This window comes from Scyliorhinus canicula, chromosome 12 (assembly GCF_902713615.1).
Source record: "Scyliorhinus canicula chromosome 12, sScyCan1.1, whole genome shotgun sequence".
Taxonomy (NCBI): domain Eukaryota; kingdom Metazoa; phylum Chordata; class Chondrichthyes; order Carcharhiniformes; family Scyliorhinidae; genus Scyliorhinus; species Scyliorhinus canicula.
The window spans coordinates 152,300,168-152,321,723 of NC_052157.1; the positions used below are offsets into that span (position 1 = coordinate 152,300,168).

The 21,556-nt window shown below is 52.5% G+C and overlaps 1 protein-coding gene across 3 annotated transcripts in view; it reads left to right on the forward strand.

The window, feature by feature from the left end:
- LOC119975066 (multidrug and toxin extrusion protein 1-like) overlaps positions 1 to 21,556 on the forward strand; it is a 132,815-nt gene that overhangs the window by 68,048 nt on the left and 43,211 nt on the right. For all 3 annotated transcript variants that reach the window (XM_038814564.1, XM_038814563.1, XM_038814565.1), the window contains exons 3-6: positions 2,347 to 2,448; positions 6,525 to 6,593; positions 16,114 to 16,262; positions 20,669 to 20,711. In XM_038814564.1, the coding sequence (XP_038670492.1) occupies positions 2,347 to 2,448; positions 6,525 to 6,593; positions 16,114 to 16,262; positions 20,669 to 20,711 (363 nt within the window). The remainder of the gene's footprint in view (positions 1 to 2,346; positions 2,449 to 6,524; positions 6,594 to 16,113; positions 16,263 to 20,668; positions 20,712 to 21,556) is intronic.

Consider the following 21,556-nt stretch of genomic DNA (forward strand, 5'->3'; position numbering starts at 1 on the left):
CAGACAGAATCAATACCGCAAGCACAGGAAAAAGTCCAGGTCAGACAACGGTGTAACACAGAATCGCTACCACAAGTATAAAAAAAAGAAAGTCTAAATCAGACAACAAAGTGATTCGACCATTCGAACACCTCATGATGGCTTGATGGTCACTTAAACACAAGAACACTGACGACGTTCACAAAGAAATAACGACATTAACATCAGCACTTCAACAACAGAAGAAGAAAGCAACTCAACCGAACAAACTCATAAAGTTTGGACTCACAAAATGTTTTATTAAGATTGGACTCATAAATATTACTTGGCTTTGTATCATCACAACTTGAACATAACATAATTTGTCTACCTATTTCACGCAAGCGAAAAAATCCTAAGACTAAATATATTCACATCTGACAGACTAACTCATTGATTTTATGTAATGCATTTGCAAACTGCATCCATTACGTTTGTTCAATTTTCTTTACAACATACAGAAAATATGTAACACGAAGAAAAGAGGAATGTAGTGATCTCTATATGTGCATGTACATAAGGGGTTAATGTGTAATCAGTAGCGCCACATGATCACTAGAGGGCTGGGCCAACAGGGGTATAAAAAGCAATCCCATTGGGTCTCTGGCTCTCTTGGGTGCACTGTATCCAGGGCAATAGCAGACTAGTTCAGATGGTTAGTGGAATTACGAATAGTTACCGTCGTTCGATCTTGTTAACCTTATCACTAGTATCAAAGTTAAAGTAAAGAACTCATGCACTTGTTATAGTTACTCAATAAACCTTTTGTTACCACTGGACGACTTTGAGTCTTCTTCATCAAGATTCAGAAGACCTTGGGTGGGATTCTCCGCGAACCGGCGGGGCGGGCCACTCCAGGGCCAAGGAGCTGCGTAAACCACTCCGGTGTCGGGCCGCCCCGAATGTGAGGAATCCTCCGCACCTTCAGGGGCTAGGCCGGCGCTGGAGTGGTTTGCACCGTGCCAGCCGGCGTGGAAGGGGCTTATCGCCACGCCAACGGGCGCCGAAGGGCCTTTGCCGGCCGCCACGAGTTGGCGCATGCGCGGGCTGGCGTCATCCCAGCGCATGCGCAGGGGGGGGTTCATCTCTGTGACGGTCATCGCGGACTGTTACAGCGGCTGGCGTGGAGGAATAGAGTGCCCCCTGGCACAGACCCCCCCCCACGGATTGGTGCGCCCCCATCGTGGGCAAGGCCACGTTGGGGGCACCCCCCGGGGCCAGATCCCCCCGCGCCCCACGGAGGTCACCCTCAGAGCCAGGTCCCACCGGTAAATACCTTTTGTAACATACGCCGGCAGGTGGCCGAAAACGGGGGGGGGGGGGGGGGGGGGGGGGGGGGGGGCACGCGGGCCATCGCGAGCCGGAGAATCACCGGGGGGAGCTGCTGCCAGCAGCCGTCGACCGCGCGGTGTGATTCCCGCCCCCACAAAATCCCCGGCGCCGGTGAATTCGGCAGCCTGCGGGGGCGGGATTCACGCCGCCCCACCCCCCGAGAACGCCGCCCCTCATCACTAACCAAGGTTTGTGTAGCACATGTTACCTACCACACAGGTAACAAAACAAGCTTAAAGCAGTTTCCCCACTCTCTTCACCTGTGTTGTAGCTAGAGGATAGAGGCGTGACCAGCTCAGAGTGCAGAGTGTTATATTCATTGCTAATTTAATTAAATCTTAGTTAATTCAACTACTGGTCAAAGTATTAAAGTAAAGAACTCACAAGTATATTATTTTGCTACTCAATAAATAATCTGTCATCAACTGGATGACTTTGAGTGTTTATCATCAAAGTTAGGTATGACTCCGTAAAACAAAGGAGTAGCATATATATTACATCTCTGTAAAATAACATCAGTCTCACACCCATCCATCCTCTTGTGCATTGGGTACCATGCTGGCGGGGCCAGGTTAGCAGTGCCAGGGTTCCCGTGCCCTGTCCCCGACCACCTGGGGGGGCCGATGGTCTCTGAGGCCCCAGCTCCCTGGCATGGCCATCGCGCCTGATCTCTAATTGTGGAGACCAGCACTAATCCCCGCCCGAATGCGGCTTCGTCGGTACGGCCGGTGGCTACCATGAGCCGGGAGAACGTGGCCTGAATACGACCACCTAATGGCTGATTTGAATAGTGAGGGTGTGATCCAGATCGTGCCGGGTTTAGCGAGTCGGGTGAATTGCGATCGGGTCGGCATCTGGCACGAGACCCATTTTGGGGCCTCTCCCACGATGCGCCGGCACAATGGGATAGGCGCCGGGCGCAATGCGGTTGGAAAATGTCGCCCAAACGTGTTTGATGAAAATTTAGTGACAGTGTGTATGATTTTCCTTTCACAGATTTTGGCACAGGTGATGGTGCTTCTCATAAATGTTGTGAGCGCCGTGTTCTGTGGACATTTCGGAAAAGTTGAATTGAACGCTGTGAATCTTGCCACAATGGTGAGTTTATGCTCAGAATGTGTATATTTATTCATCATAATGTTTCCCTGTACATAAGAACACAAGAACTAGGAGCAGGAGTCGGCCATCTGGCCCCTCGGGCCTGCTCCGCCATTCAATAAGATCATGGCTGATCTTTTTGTGGACTCAGCTCCACTTACCTACCCGCTCACCATAACCCCTTATTGTTCAAAAATCTATCTATGTTTGCCTTAAAACATTCAATGAAGGAGCCTCAACTGCTTCACCGGGCAGGGAATTCCACAGATTCACAACCCTTTGGGTGAAGACGTTTCTCCTCAACTCAGTCTTAAATCTGCTCCACCTTATTTTGAGGCTATGCCCCCTAGTTCTAGTTTCACCCGTCAGTGGAAACCACCTCCCTGCTTCTATCCTATCTATTCCCTTCATAATTTTATGTGATTCTATAAGATCCCACCCTCATTCTTCTAAATTCCAATGAGTATAGTCCCAATCTACTCATTCTCTCCTCATAAGCCAATCCGCTCAACTCCGGAACCAACTTAGTCAATCTCCTCTGCACACCCTCCAGTGCCAGTACATCCTCTCTCAAGTAAGGATACCAAAACTGTGCACGATACTCCAGGTGTGGCCTCACCAGCCCCCTAGACAGCTGCAACATAACCTCCCTGTTTTTAAGCTCCATCCCTCGAGCAATGAAGGGCAAAATTCCATTTGCCTTCTTAATTATCTGCTGCAACTGCAAATCAACATTTTGCGATTCATGTACAAGGACACCCAGATCCCTCTGCACAGCAGCGTGACGCAAAACCGGCGGCAAAAAGGTGCCGCCCCTAAATTTGTCATCAAATTAAATAATAGTCTATTTTGATGTTACTCCTACCAAAATGGATGACCTCACGTTGACCAACATTGGGCCAGATTCTCCGATTCTGAGGCGAAGTGCAGAGGATCTGTGGCGCTTTACGTGGAAAATATAGCCGGCGCCCCCTTACAGATGCTGCGACCGATGAGGGGCCACCGGCCTCCACGAGTTAAATGGTCGGAGAATGGCCGGGTCCGTGGCAGCACATGCACACGGCGACTACCTGCAGCGGCCGCACCGTAAGACATGCCGCCGGCCGTGGGTGGACCCGACCTGCCAGATAGCGCCCCCCACAGGTCCCGCCAGCCCTCGCAGCGTGCCTCCTGCCTGACTGTGGTGGCGCTGGGCACAGTCCGCAGCCGCCACGCCGGGTTCTCGCACGGCCGGGATCACCAGCAGTGAACCGCGCCATTGTGAACTCGGCCCATCGGGGACAGAGCGTTGGGGGAGGGCCTTCAGGTGACACGCTAAGGCCACCCCTGCGACGCACGCCACAATGACTCCGATTTGGAGGAGGCGGAGCGCATGAAACCGGCGGCAAAAAGGTGCCGCCCCTAATTTTGTCATCAAAACGGATTCTCCGCCCGATTGCCGGTTACGATATTGGTGTCGGGGAATGGAGAATCTCGCCCATTGTACTCCATCTGCGAGACCCTTACCCACTCACTTAAACCATCTATATCCCTCTGCAGACTTTCAGTGTCCTCTGCACTCTTGTCTCTACCACTCACCTTAGCGCCATCTGCAAACGTTGACACACCACACTTGGTCCTCGACTCCACATCATCTCTGTAAACTGTAAATAATTGCGGCCCCAGCACTGATCCCAGAATCACGCCACTGGCCACTGATCGCCAACCAGAAAAACACCCATTTATCTTCACTCTTTGCTTTCTGTACAAAATAGTGATGCAATTCCCAGCTTCCTGATCAGTTTCAAGCTTAGTGCTTGGAGGAGAATGAGGCCGGACTCAGTCCCAATGCTCTTCGTGGGCAGATAACCCTCTGACAGTCACTTGTCTCCGACACGGGGACTAGATATTTATGCTGGTTTTTGCCGGGCCAATGGGTCTGTATCAATTGAAGCAACAATTGCCATTTATATACAACACATTAACTTTGGAAAGTTTCCAAGAGGCTTCACAGAAGTCTAATGACATTGAAAAATAAAACTGGACACCGAGACAAAGAAGGAGGCATATGATTGGTGACCAAAAGGTTGATCCAGGTGGTAGGTTTGAAGGAAAGTCTCGGGAGGAGGAGGGAGAGGTGGCGGGACAGAGAACTTTATGTTGAGGATGGAAATTCCATAGGTTTGGACCTAGGTGGCTACAGGCCGATGGTGAGTAATGTAAGTGGGGGATGCACCACAGGGCAGAATTGGAGAAGCATAGAGCGCTCGGAAGGTTGGAAGAATGCAAGGGAGATGGAGAATGGAAAGACCGCGGAACCGTTTGAAACAGGATAAGAATTCTAAAATTGACGCATAGATTCGGTCGGGAGCCAATCTGGGTTAAAGCGGGCATGGGCAGAGAGGATTTGGCGGGCGTTAGGAGACAGGAAGCAGAGTTTAGCACCAGCTGGAGTTCAGGGAGATAAAAGCAAATTGCTGCGGAAGCTGGAATCCAAAACAAAAACAGAAATTTCTGGACAATCTCAGCAGGTCAGGTGGAGAGAAAAGGGAGCCAACGTTTCGAGTCTGCGTGACCCTTTGTCAAAGCTGGAGAGAACTGGAAATGGGTGTCGTGATATGCAACCAATGAACACTCAGAATAGGACACAACCAATGGGCAGTCAGGACACTCAGAGGTGGCATCACCACAAGGGGGCATGGCATCAACACTATAAAAGGGACGAGGCATTCACACCCTGCCTCTTTCCACAGACAGACAGCTAGAGAGTTAGACAGGGTTGATCAGCAGCATCACACCCCAGCACGTGGCTTAGAGCAAGCTGCTACAGTTAGACTGAGTTACTACAGTTAGATTAGCAGAGAGTCAAACTCATTTGAGAACTGTGTTAATAGTTCAATAAGAAGTCTTACAGCACCAGGTTAAAGTCCAACAGGTTTGTTTCAAACACGAGCTTTCGGAGCACTGCTCCTTCCTGAGGTGAATGGAGAGGTATGGAGAGGTCCTCCACTTGAGGAAGGAGCTGCGCTTTGAAAGCTCACGTTTGAAACAAACCTGTTGGACTTTAACCTGGTGTTGTAAGACTTCTTACTGTGCTCACCCCAGTCCAACGCCGGCATCTCCACATCATTAAAAGTTCAATAAACACATTGAACTAATTTCAGAGTCTGGAGCATCCTTTAGTTAAGACTGCATCAAGTAGCAGCCTGTGTTATCTGAAGCAGCATAACACAACAATGGGGTCAGATTTATACTGTGGTGGGTGGGGGGGGGGGGGGGGGGGGGGGGGGGGGGAAACGTGTGGAGCGGTGGGGCTGGATAATACTGCTCACCTTTGTTCTGTCATTCACACATTCTAATCTCTTTATGTGCTCTATCAGCACCCTTCTTAGCCTTAATCACCCCCGTTTACATTCCTTTTGTCTCCTGTCCTCGACATCCTGTCAATCTCCACCTCTCACTGGCCCCCTATCCAGCCCCACCGCTCCATCCCCCACCTCCCCCACTACAGTATAAATCTGACCCACTTCTCCCAGCTTTGACAAGGAGTCATCCAGACTCGAAACGTCAGCTCCCTTTTCTCTCCACAGATGCTGTCTCAGACCTGATGAGATTGTCCAGTGTTTCAGGGCAGCACGGTGGCCGAGGTCCCAGGTTCGATCCCGGCTCTGGGTCACTGTCCGTGTGGAGTTTGCACATTCTGCCCGTGTTTGCGTGGGTTTCGCCCCCACAACCCAAAGATGTGCGGGGTAGGTGGATTGGCCATGCTAAATTGCCCCTTAATTGGAAAAACTGAATTGGGTACTCCAAATTTTCTAAGAAAGAGATTGTCCAGTATTTTCTGCTTTCGTATTCAAGTTTAGGGAGGGTTGTGAGCCGGGCAGAAAAAAAAGAGAATTGAGTCGGGATCAAACAAAATATTCTGAAGAAGAGCAAGCCGATGGGAAGAGGGAAAGAATGAAACATTGAAAACGGGGAAAAAAAGCACAACTTGCAGATAAAATAGATTGTACCGTGCATTATTTCACCATGGGTGGCATCCATGGTGATATTGCTTTTCTGTTCTTTATTTGCTTCTCTTTATTTCTTTTGGCCAGATAATAAATGTAGCCGGTATCGCCCTAGGTGTGGGGTTGGCTACAGCGTGTGACACACTCATATCTCAGGTAGGTGTAGCTAACTCCTGATTGTTATTATATTTCCCACCAGGATCCATAAACCAAACTAATTACATTTACCGCATGGCCCCCAAGTGAAGAAATTGCCAAATAAAAATAGCTTTTTGTAAATTCTACCGAAACTTGAATCAGAAACAATGTCAATTAAACATTATTTGTCAGGAATGTCACTGTTGATACAACCATAGGGAAAATCAGGTGCAGCGGAGGATATCCCATGGAGTTAATAGACTATCCACTGCACTTGCATGGTCCTAGTTTCAGCAACACAGTCCATTTTCTTCAAGGATTTATCAAATTTTCTACAGTTGGCAATTTCCTCATAAGTCCTATGAAATCTTCCCGATATGGTACACTTCTTCTGGAGTCATCCAATCTCTCAACCCCCAAAAGCTGTGGTAAAATGGATCTACCAGAACTGCCTTTGCCATGGCACAGAAGGCCAAGTCTGGGCGTTCAATCACTTGGAAGTAAAAGACACTGCAACTACAATCCTAAATGCGCGTTCAATCGCTCTCTTCTTCTTCCCTTCCTCTTTTCCATCTGGCTGCGACATTTTAACTTCCTGTTTTGTTTTTTTTCGTTTTTGCTGGAGGTGGGCATCACTGGTTAGGCCAGCATTCAGAAGGTGGTGGTGAGTTGCCTTTTTGAACCGCTGCAGTCCTTGAAGTGTAGGTGTACCCACTGTGCTGTTATGGAGGGAGTTCCAGGACATTGCCCCAGCAACAGTGAAGAAGCAGTGATATATTTCCAAGTTAGGGTGGTGAGTGACTTGGAGGGGAACCTCCAAGTGGTGGGGTTCCCAGGTATCTGCTGCCCTTGTCCTTCTAGATGGTGGTGGTAGTCGCAGGTTTGGAAGGTGCTGTCTAAGGAACCTTGGTAAGTCCCTGCAGTGCATTTTATAGATGGTACACATGGCTGCCATTGTTCACTGGTGGTGGGAAATTTGAATGTTTGTGGAAGGGGGAGCAGTCAAGTGGGCTGCTTTGTCCTGGATGGTGTTGGAGCTGCACTCATCCAGCAAGTGGAGAGTATTCCATTACACTCTTGGCTTGCGCCTTGTAAATGGTGGGCAGGCTTTGGGGGGGTTCAGGAGGTGAGTTACTCTTTGTAGGATTCCTTTGATCTGTCCTGATAGCCACAGTAGTAATATGGCTAGTCCAGTTGCTACTGCGTCTGGGTAAAGCTCACATGAATCAGTATGTATTTGTATAACTGATCTATTTACAATGATGCAAAACCTTATAAGTAATTTTGAAACGTGTAAAAAAATTTAGAGAGATTGCCCAAATATTTAGCAATTACTACACATTTTCCTTAATGTTGCCTCTTCCCGGTCAAAGGCTGTCACATTTCAATGGGTTTCTGTTCGAGTTCCGCTCCCAATGGAACCAGATTTCATGGGCATGTCTCCAAGATTAGATTATCTGGAATTATTCATTCACTTTGAGTTAAAGATGTTACGACACCGCGCCCCCCCCCCCCCCACCCCCCGCGCCACCCCACCCCGATGTTCAATGCGAGGGTACCCCATACCACGAAGGAAATCTTGGAATGGTATTTCTTTTTTTTTTTTTTTCTTTTTTTTTGGAAAGGACAATTTAGATTAATCAAGGAAGTAATGGACACAGTCAGTGATAAGATCAGCCCTGCTGCTGACACACACATAATGATCAGGTTGTACTCCCACCCCGCACTGTGGAGAATGGTCCAAACACACCCTCCCCCCACCCAGCCACGAGGGACAGGCCCACCACGCCAAGGACAGGAAAGAATTTAAAACTTACAGATGACTAAAAAAGAAACAAGCAGAGAGCTTGAACTAAACCAGGATAAAAGATAGTAAATGGTACTGTGGTTAGCACTGCTGCACTACGGCGGCACGGTCCCGGGTTCAATCAGTGTGGAGTTGGCACATTCTCCCCGTGTCTGAGTGGGTCTCACCCCCCCCCCCCCCCCACAACCCAAAGATGTGCAGGTTAGGTGGATTGGCCACGCTAAATTGCCCTTTAATTGAAAAAAAAAACGGAATACTCCAAATTTAAAAAAGACAAGCAGCAAAGGTATAGGAGGGGAAACGAGGAAGAACTTTCGCAGAGGGTAGTGGGAGTCTGGAATTCGCTGCTTGAGCAGGTGGTGGAAGCAGAGACCCTAAACTCTTCTTAAAAAGTACCTGGACCTGCATCTGAAGTGCTCCAAGCTACAGGGCTATGGGGTTAGAAAGGGCACCCGGTGTTCTTGAGTTGGCATTGACAAGATGGGCCGAATGGGGAATGGTATTTCTTAACTGTTCATTTTTTGCAACTTGGAAAAATTATTAAACTTAAAACACACAACAAAAAGGCAACAGTAAAGGAAAACATTTCTAATGAACTACATTGATGGTTAATTAGCCAGTGTACTTAACTTACTTCCCATTCGAAATCTCTCTGGGTGCGATTCTCTGGCCGCATTGCGCTCGAGCGGCGAGAACAACACGTGGCGGGAGAATCTTGGGACAGCCCCCTCGCGGGTCTCCCAGCACCCTCCGCACCTCGCGGGATTCGCCCAAATCCAGAGAGACTTCGGATTCAGAACTCTGCCCAAAAGGTCGCTCTCAGAAACAGGTCTTAAATCTATTTAAGGCTAGTCACCCGGGATACACCGGCCTCCCGAGATTTTCCGGCTTCCCAGGGTACCAATCAATGCTGAGCCAGAAGAATGTGGAACGGCATCTGGGGGGGGGGGGGGTTATCGGAGACCCCTGGGTATCAGGGTCAGGCAGGGTGGCCCCCTGGTCCTCCCCTGGTATGCGGGCACCTTGGCACTGCCCAGCTGGTTGGAACACTGCCTGGGTGCCAGTGCTAGGGTGGCTGGGTGCCTGATTGGCGCCACCAAGAGTCAAGGCCTGAGTGGGCAATGCCCATGAATGTAGGGTGGAGGGGGGTGTGCAGGGCAGGTAGGTATGAGCCTCCGGGAGGTTGGGGGGGGGGTGACGGGTGGGGGTCCTCGAGGGGAGTGGGTGCTGTAAGGAGGCTTGCGGGCCTGAAGAGGGAGGCCCCCATAGGGACCTCACTTGGGGGGTGTGGGATAGAGCATTGACCAGGTGCTAACTGACCTGGGTCAGTCACAGAGGGGCATGGTCAAGATAGTGAGGGATATTACTCAGTCACTGAGTGACGTGACCCGCTCTCAGTGCCCCATGGTTGAGGACGTCGAGACCCTGGTTCTGACAAGGGAGAGCTTCCAGGATGGCAGTGCCAGATGACAGTAGAGCCTCTGGAGCTCACTCTGGCCTCGCCTCCATCCCCCTGGAGTGGCTCGGGGACTATTGAGCGCCCCGAGGGAGGAGGAAGTGAAGGAGGCCAGACCAGTGCCTCCCGCAAAGAATGTGCTGGAACACCTCAGCACTTCTGGATGCCCCCCAACCTGACACTGGCGCATCTCATGGGCTGCGGGCAGAACATGGTGGCGTCACGTCACGCGTGACACATCAAGGTCAGCCAGGCCCATCCAGGTCCAGGCATTCCAGAGGACGGCCACAAAATGCATCTCAGTTCAGAGGGCAAGAAACACAGTTCCCGGCGATTGTGGGCTGCCTTTTCCTAGGGGATGAATAAAGGACATGGGGAGCCGCATGTAGGCGGGTTCCACGGGGCTCTGGAGCTGGTGGCATGTGTGTGCAAGGTCAAAGAGGACAATACAGGTGTTGGGGTTGGTGCAGGGTGGGCTGTTAGGGAGATGCAGGCAGATGGCTTTTGATTTGCCTCTAGTGGAGTGGGGGGTTGGGGGGGGGGGGGGGGGGGGAAGGGATCTGATGCGAGGGGGGAGGTACGGGAGTGATGCCAGGGGAACAGAGGTGGTGCCTTCCCTGGGCTGGTCATTCATCTTCTCATGGCACTGTGTGCTGGCCTGCCTGGGGAGGCTGGCAGCACTTAACGTCTCGGCCACCCCCTCTCAGGCCTGCTTCACAATGGCAGGCTGGAGCCTCTTGCCCACCCTGAGGAGGAGGGTGTCCTTCCTCCCCTCCACAGTGCCAAGCATCCTCTTGAGGTCTGAGTCCAGGAATCCAGGGGGGGGGGGGGGGGGTTCTCCTTGCTGCCATCTTCTTGGCCGGAATGAGATTGTGTGGGCAGTGGAGTGCTTCTAAAGCCCTGGAGATCGCGAGGTTTCCTGAGGAGACAGCAGTGGCCGACAGTGGCCTGCACCAGGGAAGTGAGGATCCACTGTCCCTTCATCCAGATGACCTGTCTCAAGTTAGTTGTTGATGTCCCACAAAACTATCCTTCCCTCTCACTGACCACATGTCCATTGTCTCGCAGGATCACCATCTGATGAGGTCGGGCCATTGGAGTCGCTGTCCCCCTACCACCCAAGAGATCACCTCAGAGGAGAGTTCCTAGGAGAACAGTGGCAATTTGCCACAGCTCTCACCCCCCCCCCCACCTTCCATCAGCGCAGAGACACACACCTCAGTGGGTGACAGTGGACAGGTTTCGGGGGCACTATCTGGTGAGCGCCACACAGCTGCAGATTTATTTCAGGTGGAGGCAGGAACATCCAAGGAAGACAGCAGTCGGAGATCTGCTGGATCCCAGGACTCAGCTGGGTCCCAGCCAGACACCGTCCCTCTGGACAAGGTTCTCCTGGAGATGATACGACACAGCCGTGAGATTCAGGAGGAGGTGTCAGACACATTCCAGTGACTGCAAGGCCGATTGGAGGAGTCCCAAAGCCTTCAGGCCCAGGAGATGGTGCAGACAATCCATGGCACTGAGGCCAACACTGCGAGGGTGGTGACCACAGTGGAAAACCTGGAGCACGACATCAGCAGCTTGAGTGGAGGGGCCCAAGGCATGGCTCAGTCTGTGATAACCATGGCTGAGGGCCTCAACATCATGTCCCATTTGCTGAGGGACAGGTCCGATGCAGGTGGACATTAACAAGGCACTCCAGAACGTGGCCATTGAGGACCATAGCTTGGTGCGTCAGCACCATGGACAGAGGAAGGGGGGCATTCCAGCACTGGCAGAGCCAGATGACTCGGAGGCCTCTGGAGCTCCCTCCAGCTGCCCCTCCATGCCATGGGGTCACGCAAGGCCCTAGAGGCACCCTCAGGGAGGAGGAAGCACAGTAGCCCATCCTGGGGTCTTCCACCTAGGAGACTAAGGTGGTCTCCAGGTCTTCTGAATCTCCCCCCTCCTGACACTGGCACCTGTCAAGGGCAGAGGGCAAAAGAGGGTGGCATAGTGAGGCCTGTTGCACTGGTAAATCAGTCTGGACACTCCAGGCCCTCCAGAGGACATCCGCCAAGGGCATCAAAGGCCACAGGGTCCGGAAGGCAGCAGGCTGCCTCCACCTCTGATGTGCATCCTGGGGTCACACCTGGACGTAGCACTGGACCACACAACATGAAGACGAGAGAGAAACACTGAGTGGGCTCTGGCGAGGTCACGTTCCATAGCTAGGTGGAATGGAAATACGTCAGAGTAAAATGTTCACCATGGTACCGGCACGGTAGCATAGTGGCTGGCACTGCCACTTCACAACTCCAGGTTCGATTCCCGGCTTGGGTCACTGTCTGTGCGGAGTCTGCACGTTCTCCCCATGTCTGCGTGGGTTTCCTCTGGGTCCCCCGGATTCCTCCCACAGTCCAAAGACGTGCAGGTTAGGTGGATTGGCCGTGCTAAATTGCCCCTTAGTGTCCAAAGGGATTGGGTGAGGTTACTGGGTTACAGGGATAGGGTGGAGATGTGGGCTTAAGTGGGGTGCTCCTTCCAAGGGCCGGTGCAGACTCGATGGGTTAAATGGCCTCCTTCTGCACTGCAAATTCTATGTCTATGTCTAAACTATCTCATGCCTGATACATGTGAAGCCTCTGTCACTTTAGTCTTCACAGCAGGCCTGACCGCACCCTCACTCCCATTGCTCTCGCTCCCCCTTACCCCCCTTTGGCACAGTGGTCCAAGAGTGGGTGATGAGGATGGGTGTGAGCGCGCTGTCAGCAGAAAGACAGGAGTCAGATCCTGAGGAGCACCAGTGCTTTCCTCACAGCGAGTGGTCATCACCCTCTTGCCTTCTACAGTGACCCGCTGACAGTGCCAGCACAGGCCCATCACCCTGAGGTGACGTTATACAGACCCTTGGAGGAGGAACTGGGTGATCGGGGAAGGGGCAGTGCAATGGGGAGGGGGTTGGGTGGAGGGAAAGGTTGAGCTGATGGATACACCCTGATCTCACAAGAATCTTGAGACGATGAGGGCCTCTCTGATCCTCCTAGAATATCGGACCCTTGCCGCAGCCTGGCCTACTTCCTGTGGGTTCTCCTCTGCCTGTCCTCCAGCCCCACATGGTCCTCCTCCTCCTTAAACAAGGCCGCATGTTCCTCCTCCCCCTCGCCCAGCATCAGGCCACGTTGCTGCACCAGATTGTGGAAGGCACAGCGGACAGCCACAAAGAGGGGGACCCTTGGGAGCTGCAGTGTAGAGCCCCACCAGGGTGGGACCACATTTTGAGGGGCTCAATGGCAGCACGGTTGGCAGTGTGGGCCTCATTTGTAATGGACCTCCGCATCGATTCAGGGCTCCGCACTGGCGTGATCAGCCATGACCTTAGCGGGTATCCCTTGTCCCCATAAGCCAACCCCTGTACCTGGGGTGGTCTTCGAAGATCTCGGAGTGCCCCAGGATGTAGCTGTCATGGATGCTACTAGGGTAGCGGGCACACAGGTGCATGATTCTGAGGTGGTGGTCGCTCATGATCTGAACATTTAGGGAGTGGAACTCCTTACTGTTAAATAGAGCTCTCCCTGATATCACTGTGCTCACAGGGCAACATGAGTGCCATCGGTCACCCCCTGGACCTGGGGTATCCCAGTGATGGTGACGGATCATAGATAGATAGAACAGTACAGCACAGAACAGGCCCTTCGGCCCTCGATGTTGTGCCGAGCAATGATCACCCTACTCAAACCCATGTACCCACCCTATACCTGTAACCCAACAACCCCCCCTTAACCTTACTTTTAGGACACTACGGGCAATTTAGCATGGCCAATCCACCTAACCCGCACATCTTTGGACTGTGGGAGGAAACCGGAGCACCCGGAGGAAACCCACGCGCACACGGGGAGGACGTGCAGACTCCACACAGACAGTGACCCAGCCGGGAATCGAACCTGGGACCCTGGAGCTGTGAAGCATTTATGCTAACCACCATGCTACCGTGCTGCCCACAATCCTTTTGTTTTTAAAAATTCAGAGTACCCAATTCTTTTTTTCCCATTTCAGAGACAATTTAGCGTGGCCAATCCACCTACCCTGCAGCTCTTTGGGTTCAGATCCATGCAGACACGGGAAGAATGTGCAAACTCCACAGAGACAGGGGCCGGGATCAAACCCGGGTCCTCGGTGCTATGAGGCAGCAGTGCTAACCGCTGTGCCACCGTGCTGCCCACAGTTGAATCAATCCTGAGAGACAGGATTAACTGTCACATAGAAAGGCATGGACCGGTCAGGGATAGTCACCATGGATTTGTTGAAGGAAAGTCTTGCCTCACAAATTTGATTGAATTCTCTGAGGAAGTGACAAGAAGGTTTTGATGAAGATAGCCCAGTGGATGTTGTGTACATGGATTTTAGCAATCCAAACTCCCACAGGGCAGACTAGTCATACAAATTGGGCTACAGGGCTGAGGGTGACTTAATTGAGGTGTGCAAAGTTATGAGGGGAGGAGATAGAGTGGACAGGATAAAATTGTTTCCGTTGGCGGAGAATTCTAGAACCAGGGGACATAGATTTACGATAAGTGGCTGAAGGTGTGGAGAAACGCAGAGGTTAGTGAGAGCCTGGATTTCACTGCCCGAGTTGGTGGTGGAGGCAGAGACCCTAAACTCTTTTATAAAGTACCTGGATCTGCACGTTAAGTGCTGTAAGCTATAGGGGTGTGGACCGAGTGCAGGAAGGTGGGATTAGGAAGGGTGTCCTCGGGCTGACATGGATAAGATGGGCCGAGCGGTCTCATCCTTTGCTGTACATTTCTATGATTTCTAACGTCAGGGGCCACCCTGAGCCAGGGGTGCAGGGGCCTGGCGTCTGTAAGACCTCCAAGGCCATCTTGAAATATTGCGGTGACCCATAACTGTGGCAACCGCAGTTGAAGCCTGTCTGTTCCAACAAACCCTCCCAGGACACAACCCTGCTGCAGCCTCTCTCATGAAAGTCCATTTCACCCCCTTTGACCGTGAGCAGCCTCAGGCTTCACAGCTGAAGGCTATCCCAAAGGAGGGATCAGCCTTGCTAGTTGCGAGAGCACTTCACACTCCTGAACTCTCAAGTGCATCCTCGAAAGCACAGGTGGCATGTCTCAGAGGGTGATTATTGCACTATAAGCCCAGCAACCTCTGAAGCCTGAACAGTAGGCCTGTAATCTAGGAATGTCAGCACCATAGAGGCAGCTGCCAACATAAAATAACAAAGAGCTGGACTTCACCACCGAGGATCCTCTCGAGGATCCAGATCGCGCTGGGCATAGTGACTCAGGATGGGCTTGGCGTCAGTTGCAATGCTCGTTCTGGGCCTCTCCCTCGATGCACCCGACGTAATGGGAACTGCAGCGAACACAACGGGCGCAATTCTCCCATCGGGAGACTAAGTCCCGACGCCGGAGTGAAAACCGGAGTGTTTCACTCCGGCGTCGGAAGCTGCTCCTCGCCCCCTATTCTCCCGCCCCCGGAGCGGCCCCGCGTCATTTAGGCGCGCCAGACCTTGGCGTCGCGTAAAAGCGGCACCGCGTAAATTACGCGGCCAGTGCCGCGTAAATGACGTCGCCCGCGCATGTGCAGGTTGGCCGGCGCCAACCCGTGCATGCGCGGTTGCCGTTCTCCCCGCGGCCGCCCCGCTAGAAGATGTCGGATGGATCTTGCGGGGCGGCGGAGGAGAGGAGGTCCTCCTTCAGAGAGGCCGGCCCGCCGATCGGTGGGCACCGCCCACAGGCTGCCCCCCCCCCCCAGCGTTCCCGCGCTGTTCCCGCCGGCAGCGACCAGGTGTGGATGGCGCCGACGGGAACCTGTCACGTTGAGCAGGCCGCTCGGCCCATTCAGGCCGGAGAATCGCCACTCGCCCGTTACAAACGGCGAGTGGCGATTCTCCGAGTGGCCAGCCGTGAAACTCACCGCGCCGGTTTGAGGGGGTTGGGAGAATCGCGTGCGGGTGCCGGGGTGGCGTGGCGGGACCTGCTCGGCGCCCCAGCGCTTCTCCCACCCGGCGTGGGGGGGGGGGAGAATTCCGCACAACGCATTGGAAAAATCGCGGCCGATAGCCTATTATTCCATTCGAAAGCAGCACATTGTGTACAGAGCAGGTCACAACCTCACAGCATTCAAAACCGCTTCACCGACAAAGAAACAATGAAATGTCATCGCCGTTGTAAACTCAACAGCCAATTAACACAAAAATGGTGTCCAACGAGAATGTGATGAAACAGTCAACATTGATCTGATGCACTTTAATTTTTATTCTGATTTTTCAGACATTTGGAAACAAGAACTTGAAGCGGATCGGAGTGATTGTCCAAAGAGGGATCCTCTTTCTCATGATAACCTGCTTTCCCTGCTGGGCCTTCCTCATCAACATCGAGCACATTTTACTGGCTTTCAAACAATCTCCTGCAGTGGCCAAGTGAGTGTTTCATCCACACTTTATTATCACTGTTGCTGGGTCAAAACCCAGGAACTCCTTCCCCAACAGCACTGCGGGTGCAGACAGAGCACATGGACCGCAGCGATTCAGGAAAGCCACTTTCTAAGAGCAAATAAGGGGGATGGACAATACACACTGGCTTAGCGACAGCCACGGGCAAGTAAAGAAAGGATTGGTATTTGTGTGAAAGAAACAAGGTGGCACAGCGACACAATGACAGGTTGTGTTGCGACCACAGATGTGTTGAATCAAGGAATGTGAGGGAAAAGCTCCAAAATGCAGATATAAAGATGGTGGGCTGGATTCTCCGCCCAACCGCTGCTGGTAGCGGGGCTCACGATCTGGCGGAGAATGGAGCATTGGGCTAAAAGAGGGATGGGCACCGGACATCCTGATCAGAGGCACACCCCTCTGCCATATCAGAGACATCCCCTACCCCAATCAGTCACCACTGCCTGAAAGCTGAAGAGCAGTCCAGGTAGAAACGGGGAAATATCACTGCTTTTTCACTGACTTGTCTCTTATACCTGTTGCCTCAGACAGAGGAGCTGATATTTCATAGAAAACCAAAACCATATCACAAAATTCTTTGACCTGCGAGGTTTCTATTAACTTTCAAAGACAAATAGTCTTTAGTTGGCTGTAATTTAATAGCTTCCAGGCAGCCAAGTGTCACAGGATTGCTTATTTTCATTTCCCTTCATGCTTGAATGCATTTCAAGCACCTTTGTGAAGCCAATCTAAATGTTTATATGTATCAAGGAGATAGGTACTTTACTTTCCTCTTTTACTCAGCAGAAAGCACTTAACTGCATTGGATGTGGTGACAACCCATTAATCACAGCTAGGTATTTATAAACATTGTGCTTAGGTTTATAGCAGGGTACTTAAGGGTAGTCTGATGTGAGGAATTAATGGGGGTCTCTGATATGGTGGTTTCTGATTCAGGCTCTCCGAAACGGTGTGGTCTCTGATATGGGGGAGTCACTAATATGGAGTATCTCTGATGGGGGTCTCTGATGAGGTCTCTGATATGGGGGGGAGGTCACTGATATGGAGGGTCACTGATATGGGGGGATTCTCTGCTGAGTGTCTCTGATATGGGAAGCTACAAGATGGTAGGCTCTCTGATATGGGGGTCTCTGATATGAAGGTCCAATGGTGGGATCTGATAGGGGGTCTCCGATGGGGTTTGGTGTGGGTGTTCTGACTGGAGCCTGATTGGGGGGGGGGGCGGGTCTCTGATGGGGGCTAGATCCATAAAATGCCATGAACAAGGCTAATGGAATGCTAGCCTTGAAAGAGGATTGGCATATAAAGACAAATAAGTTATACTGCAGTTATACAAAACCCTGGTTAGACCCCACTTGGAGCACTGTGAGCACACCTGAGGAACGATATACTGGCCTTGGAGTGTATGCACCATAGGATTATAATACCTTGACTACTAGGGTTAAGTTATGAGGAGAGATTACGAGGAGGTGCGAAGGAGAAGCTGCATCAGATGATGTGTAAACCGTCAATGCCAACCCTTTGAGGATCTGATAGACTGTGTACGCCATGGAGATCATGTGCCACCTGTGCAAGATGGTGGCGCACCTGGAACCATGGGGGTATGGAGGAGGACACCCATTGTCAGTGGCCATAATGGTGACGTCCACCCAGAACATTTACACCTCTGGCTCATCCCAGGCTCGAGCGGGGACCTGTGTGGGATCTCGCAAACATTCGTGCACAGGTGCATCCATGACGTCACGGGTGCCCTATGGGCCCGGGCATCGGACAACGCAATCTTCAACCTTAACCAGCTGCCCAGGCTGCAGAATGTGCGGCCAACTCTGGCATGCCCCAGGTATAGGGGGCGATCGATGGCACACACGGTCCCCTCTGAGCAATCCTTCGGGTGTGCCCTTCATCCACTCCATGAATGTGCAGTTGCTATGCGACCATCAGCTGCACATCCTGCACACCTGCGCCCGATGTCCAGGCAGTGCGCACGGTGTATACATCCTGGCGCACTCGGGTGGGTGGGGGGGGGGGGGGGTTAGCTAGAGGGTGACAAGGGTAACCTGCTGAGGTCTTGGTGGAAGCCAATCAATAGAGGTGTTGCTATCAATAGAGGTGTTGGAGTTTGATGGAGGGTGGGATGTGAGGCAGGTGGGTTTTGACTGGCCTCCAGGGGACTGGGGGAGTGGGTGATGTGAGGACTGAGGGACAGGGGTGATGCCGGGGCGCAGCGGTAGTGATTCACCACCGGTCCCCTGAGGATGTCATTCATCTTCTTCCTGCACTGGGTCCCAGTCCTCCTGGTGAGGTTGGCAGCACTGACCGCCTCTGCCACCTCCTCCCCGGCCCTGTTTACAATGGCGGGCTTGAGCCTCCGGCCCACCCTGGGGAAGAGGAGATCCCTCCGCTCCTTCACTGCGGCCAGCATGCGATCGAGTTCTGACTCAGAATCTCCAGGGGCAGGTCTCCGCTGAGCCATCTTCCTGGCTGGAATGGGAGTTTGCGGGGAGCGGGTCGCGTAGAAGCAGCTCCAGCTTGTCAGGCTGTCCAGCACTAGCGGGAATGGGAATTGCTCTGAATTCACGTGGACAGACTACTGGCCCATTGGCATGTCCTGAATTACTCCTCGAATAGCGCCCCCAATGGGAACACAAAGCACACGCGGCTCAGTCCCTGCAGCCGCACTTAGGGCTGGATTCTCCGATTTTTAGGCTACGTCCGGAGGAAGTGTCCAGTTTCACAACGCACACGTCAGCACCGCCCCTGCATTGACGCTCTGCCCGCTGGGGGGGGGGGGGGGCTAGCAGCCGCGCCATGTGAAACGCCCGGCGTTCCCAACATAAACGGCCGGAGAATTGGCAGATCCGTGGCCGTGCATGGGCACGGCAACGACCAGCAGCAGTCGCGCCTACAACATGGCGCCGGCTGCGCATGGACCGGACTGGCCAAATAGTGAACCCCTGAATACTCCCCAGCCCCCCGAGGACACCCCCCACCAGTCCCCCACCCCCAGCCCTCACCGACCCCCCCCCCCCCCCCCCCACCCCCACCAGCAGCATGGCCCCCGCCCGATTGTGGCGGTGCTGGACACAGTCCGCAGTTGCCAGGGCGGTTTTACGAAAACTCAGACAATGCGCGACCCGCGCAGTCTGGAACCCCACCCAGCGGGGATGGAGAATCGGTGGGGGGAGGGGGGGGGGCCCAAAGCGACGCGCTGACACCGTCGCAACGGCGTGCGTCCTGCGCCTCGATGATACCGATTTGGAGGGGGCGGAGAATCCTAAAAACGGCCGCTGGCCCCGATTCGGTCGCAAACGGGGATTCTCCATCCGAACACCGAAGACGATTTCGGCGTGGGGCAACGGAGAATCCCACCCTTAGTCTCCCAAACGGAGAATCCCGGCCTCAGTGTTCCCGCAGGATCAGAATCGCATGCAATTCGCGTTCCCGAATTTGGTCCAAATTCAGGAGATGCAAATGAGCCAGCAATCTGCCGGTGTGGATTGGAAGCAATTCCCAGCCCCACTGCCGTCAGATTCACCGGAGCCGGAACTCGCATTAAAAAGCTGGACAAGGTGGAGTTGATGATATAAGGACTCCCCTCACCACACCCTTATTCCAGAGACGGCATTGGCTCAGAGAAGACCTGCCTCCTGATCTCAGGAGTCTGAAGTGGACCGACTGCTCAATGCCATTGAGGGGAGGAGGGACACCCTCTTCTCCGGGATGGGTCGCAGACTCCAGCCCGCTCTCCTGAACAGCACCTGGGAGGAGGTGGCCGAGGCAGTCGGTGCTGCCAACGTCACCGCAATGCCGGAAGAAGATGAGTGACCTCAAATGGTGGTTTGGGATTTTTGGATTACCCGATATTCTCCGCCGGATTGCGATTCTCGTTGCCAGCATCGGGGAGTGGAGAATCCAGCTCAAAGCACGAGGACAGTAGAGCAGAGAAGGATGAGATTTAACGCACCAAGTCTAGCCAGCTCTGTCAAAGAACAATCCAGCTCGACCCTCTCCGGCTCCATCCAGATATCCCAGTAATTGTCACCCCCTCGCCCAATTCCCTCTTTGAGGGCCACTATTGAACTGTCTCCACACTGACAGGAGGAATGTATGAACTGATCAAATGTTACGAAAACATCAGAGTTGCCTGGGGCGACCATCACGCGATTAATTGTTCTCTTTGTTGTACTGTATCTCATACGGTGATCAGGCTGTCACCCCATTATGTGCCAGGGTTAACTTCCTCTCTTCATTGCCATGGCAGCGTGTGTCGGTTTTCACTGCGCGGTAAACTCCGTCTGAGTTTACCTTTGGGTACAGAGGCTGATGTTCTGTCGTTTCCCAATTGTTACCAACATCTTCCATTTTTCTTCCAGGTTAACACAACTCTACGTACTGATATTCATTCCTGGCCTTCCTGTAAGTATCATAGAATCATAGAATTTACAGTGCAGAAGGAGGCCATTTGGCCCATCGAGTCTGCACCGGCCCTTGGAAGGAGCACCCCATCTAAGCCCACACCTCCACCCTATCCCCGCAACCCCACCTAACCACTTTTGGTCACTAAGGGCAATTTATCACGGCCAATCCACCTGACCTGCACATCTTTGGACTGTGGGAGGAAACCCATGCAGACACGGAGAGAACATGCAGACCCCGCACAGTGACCCAAGCTGGGAATCGAACCTGGGACCCTGGTGCTGTGAAGCAACTGTGCTAACCACTCTGCTACCATATGTGCTGCCCCATATGTCATTTGTTATGATTAAATTTAACTCACACACACCCACATATAAACACACACACATCCACACATAAACACACACATACACCCACACATATACACACACATCCACACATAAACACACACACACACCCACACATATACACACACACATCCACACATAAACACACACACACACCCACACATATACACACACACATCCACACATAAACACACACACGCACCCATACATATACACAGACACACACACACACCCACACATATACACACAGCCACCCACATATAAACACACACACGTACCCACACACATACACACACACACATATACACACACCCACACATAAACACACACTCGCACCCACACATATACACACACACACACCCACACATATAGACACACACACCCACATATAAACACACACACGTACCCACACATATACACACACACACATATACACACACACCCACATATAAACACACACACGTACCCACACATACACACACACACCCACACACACAT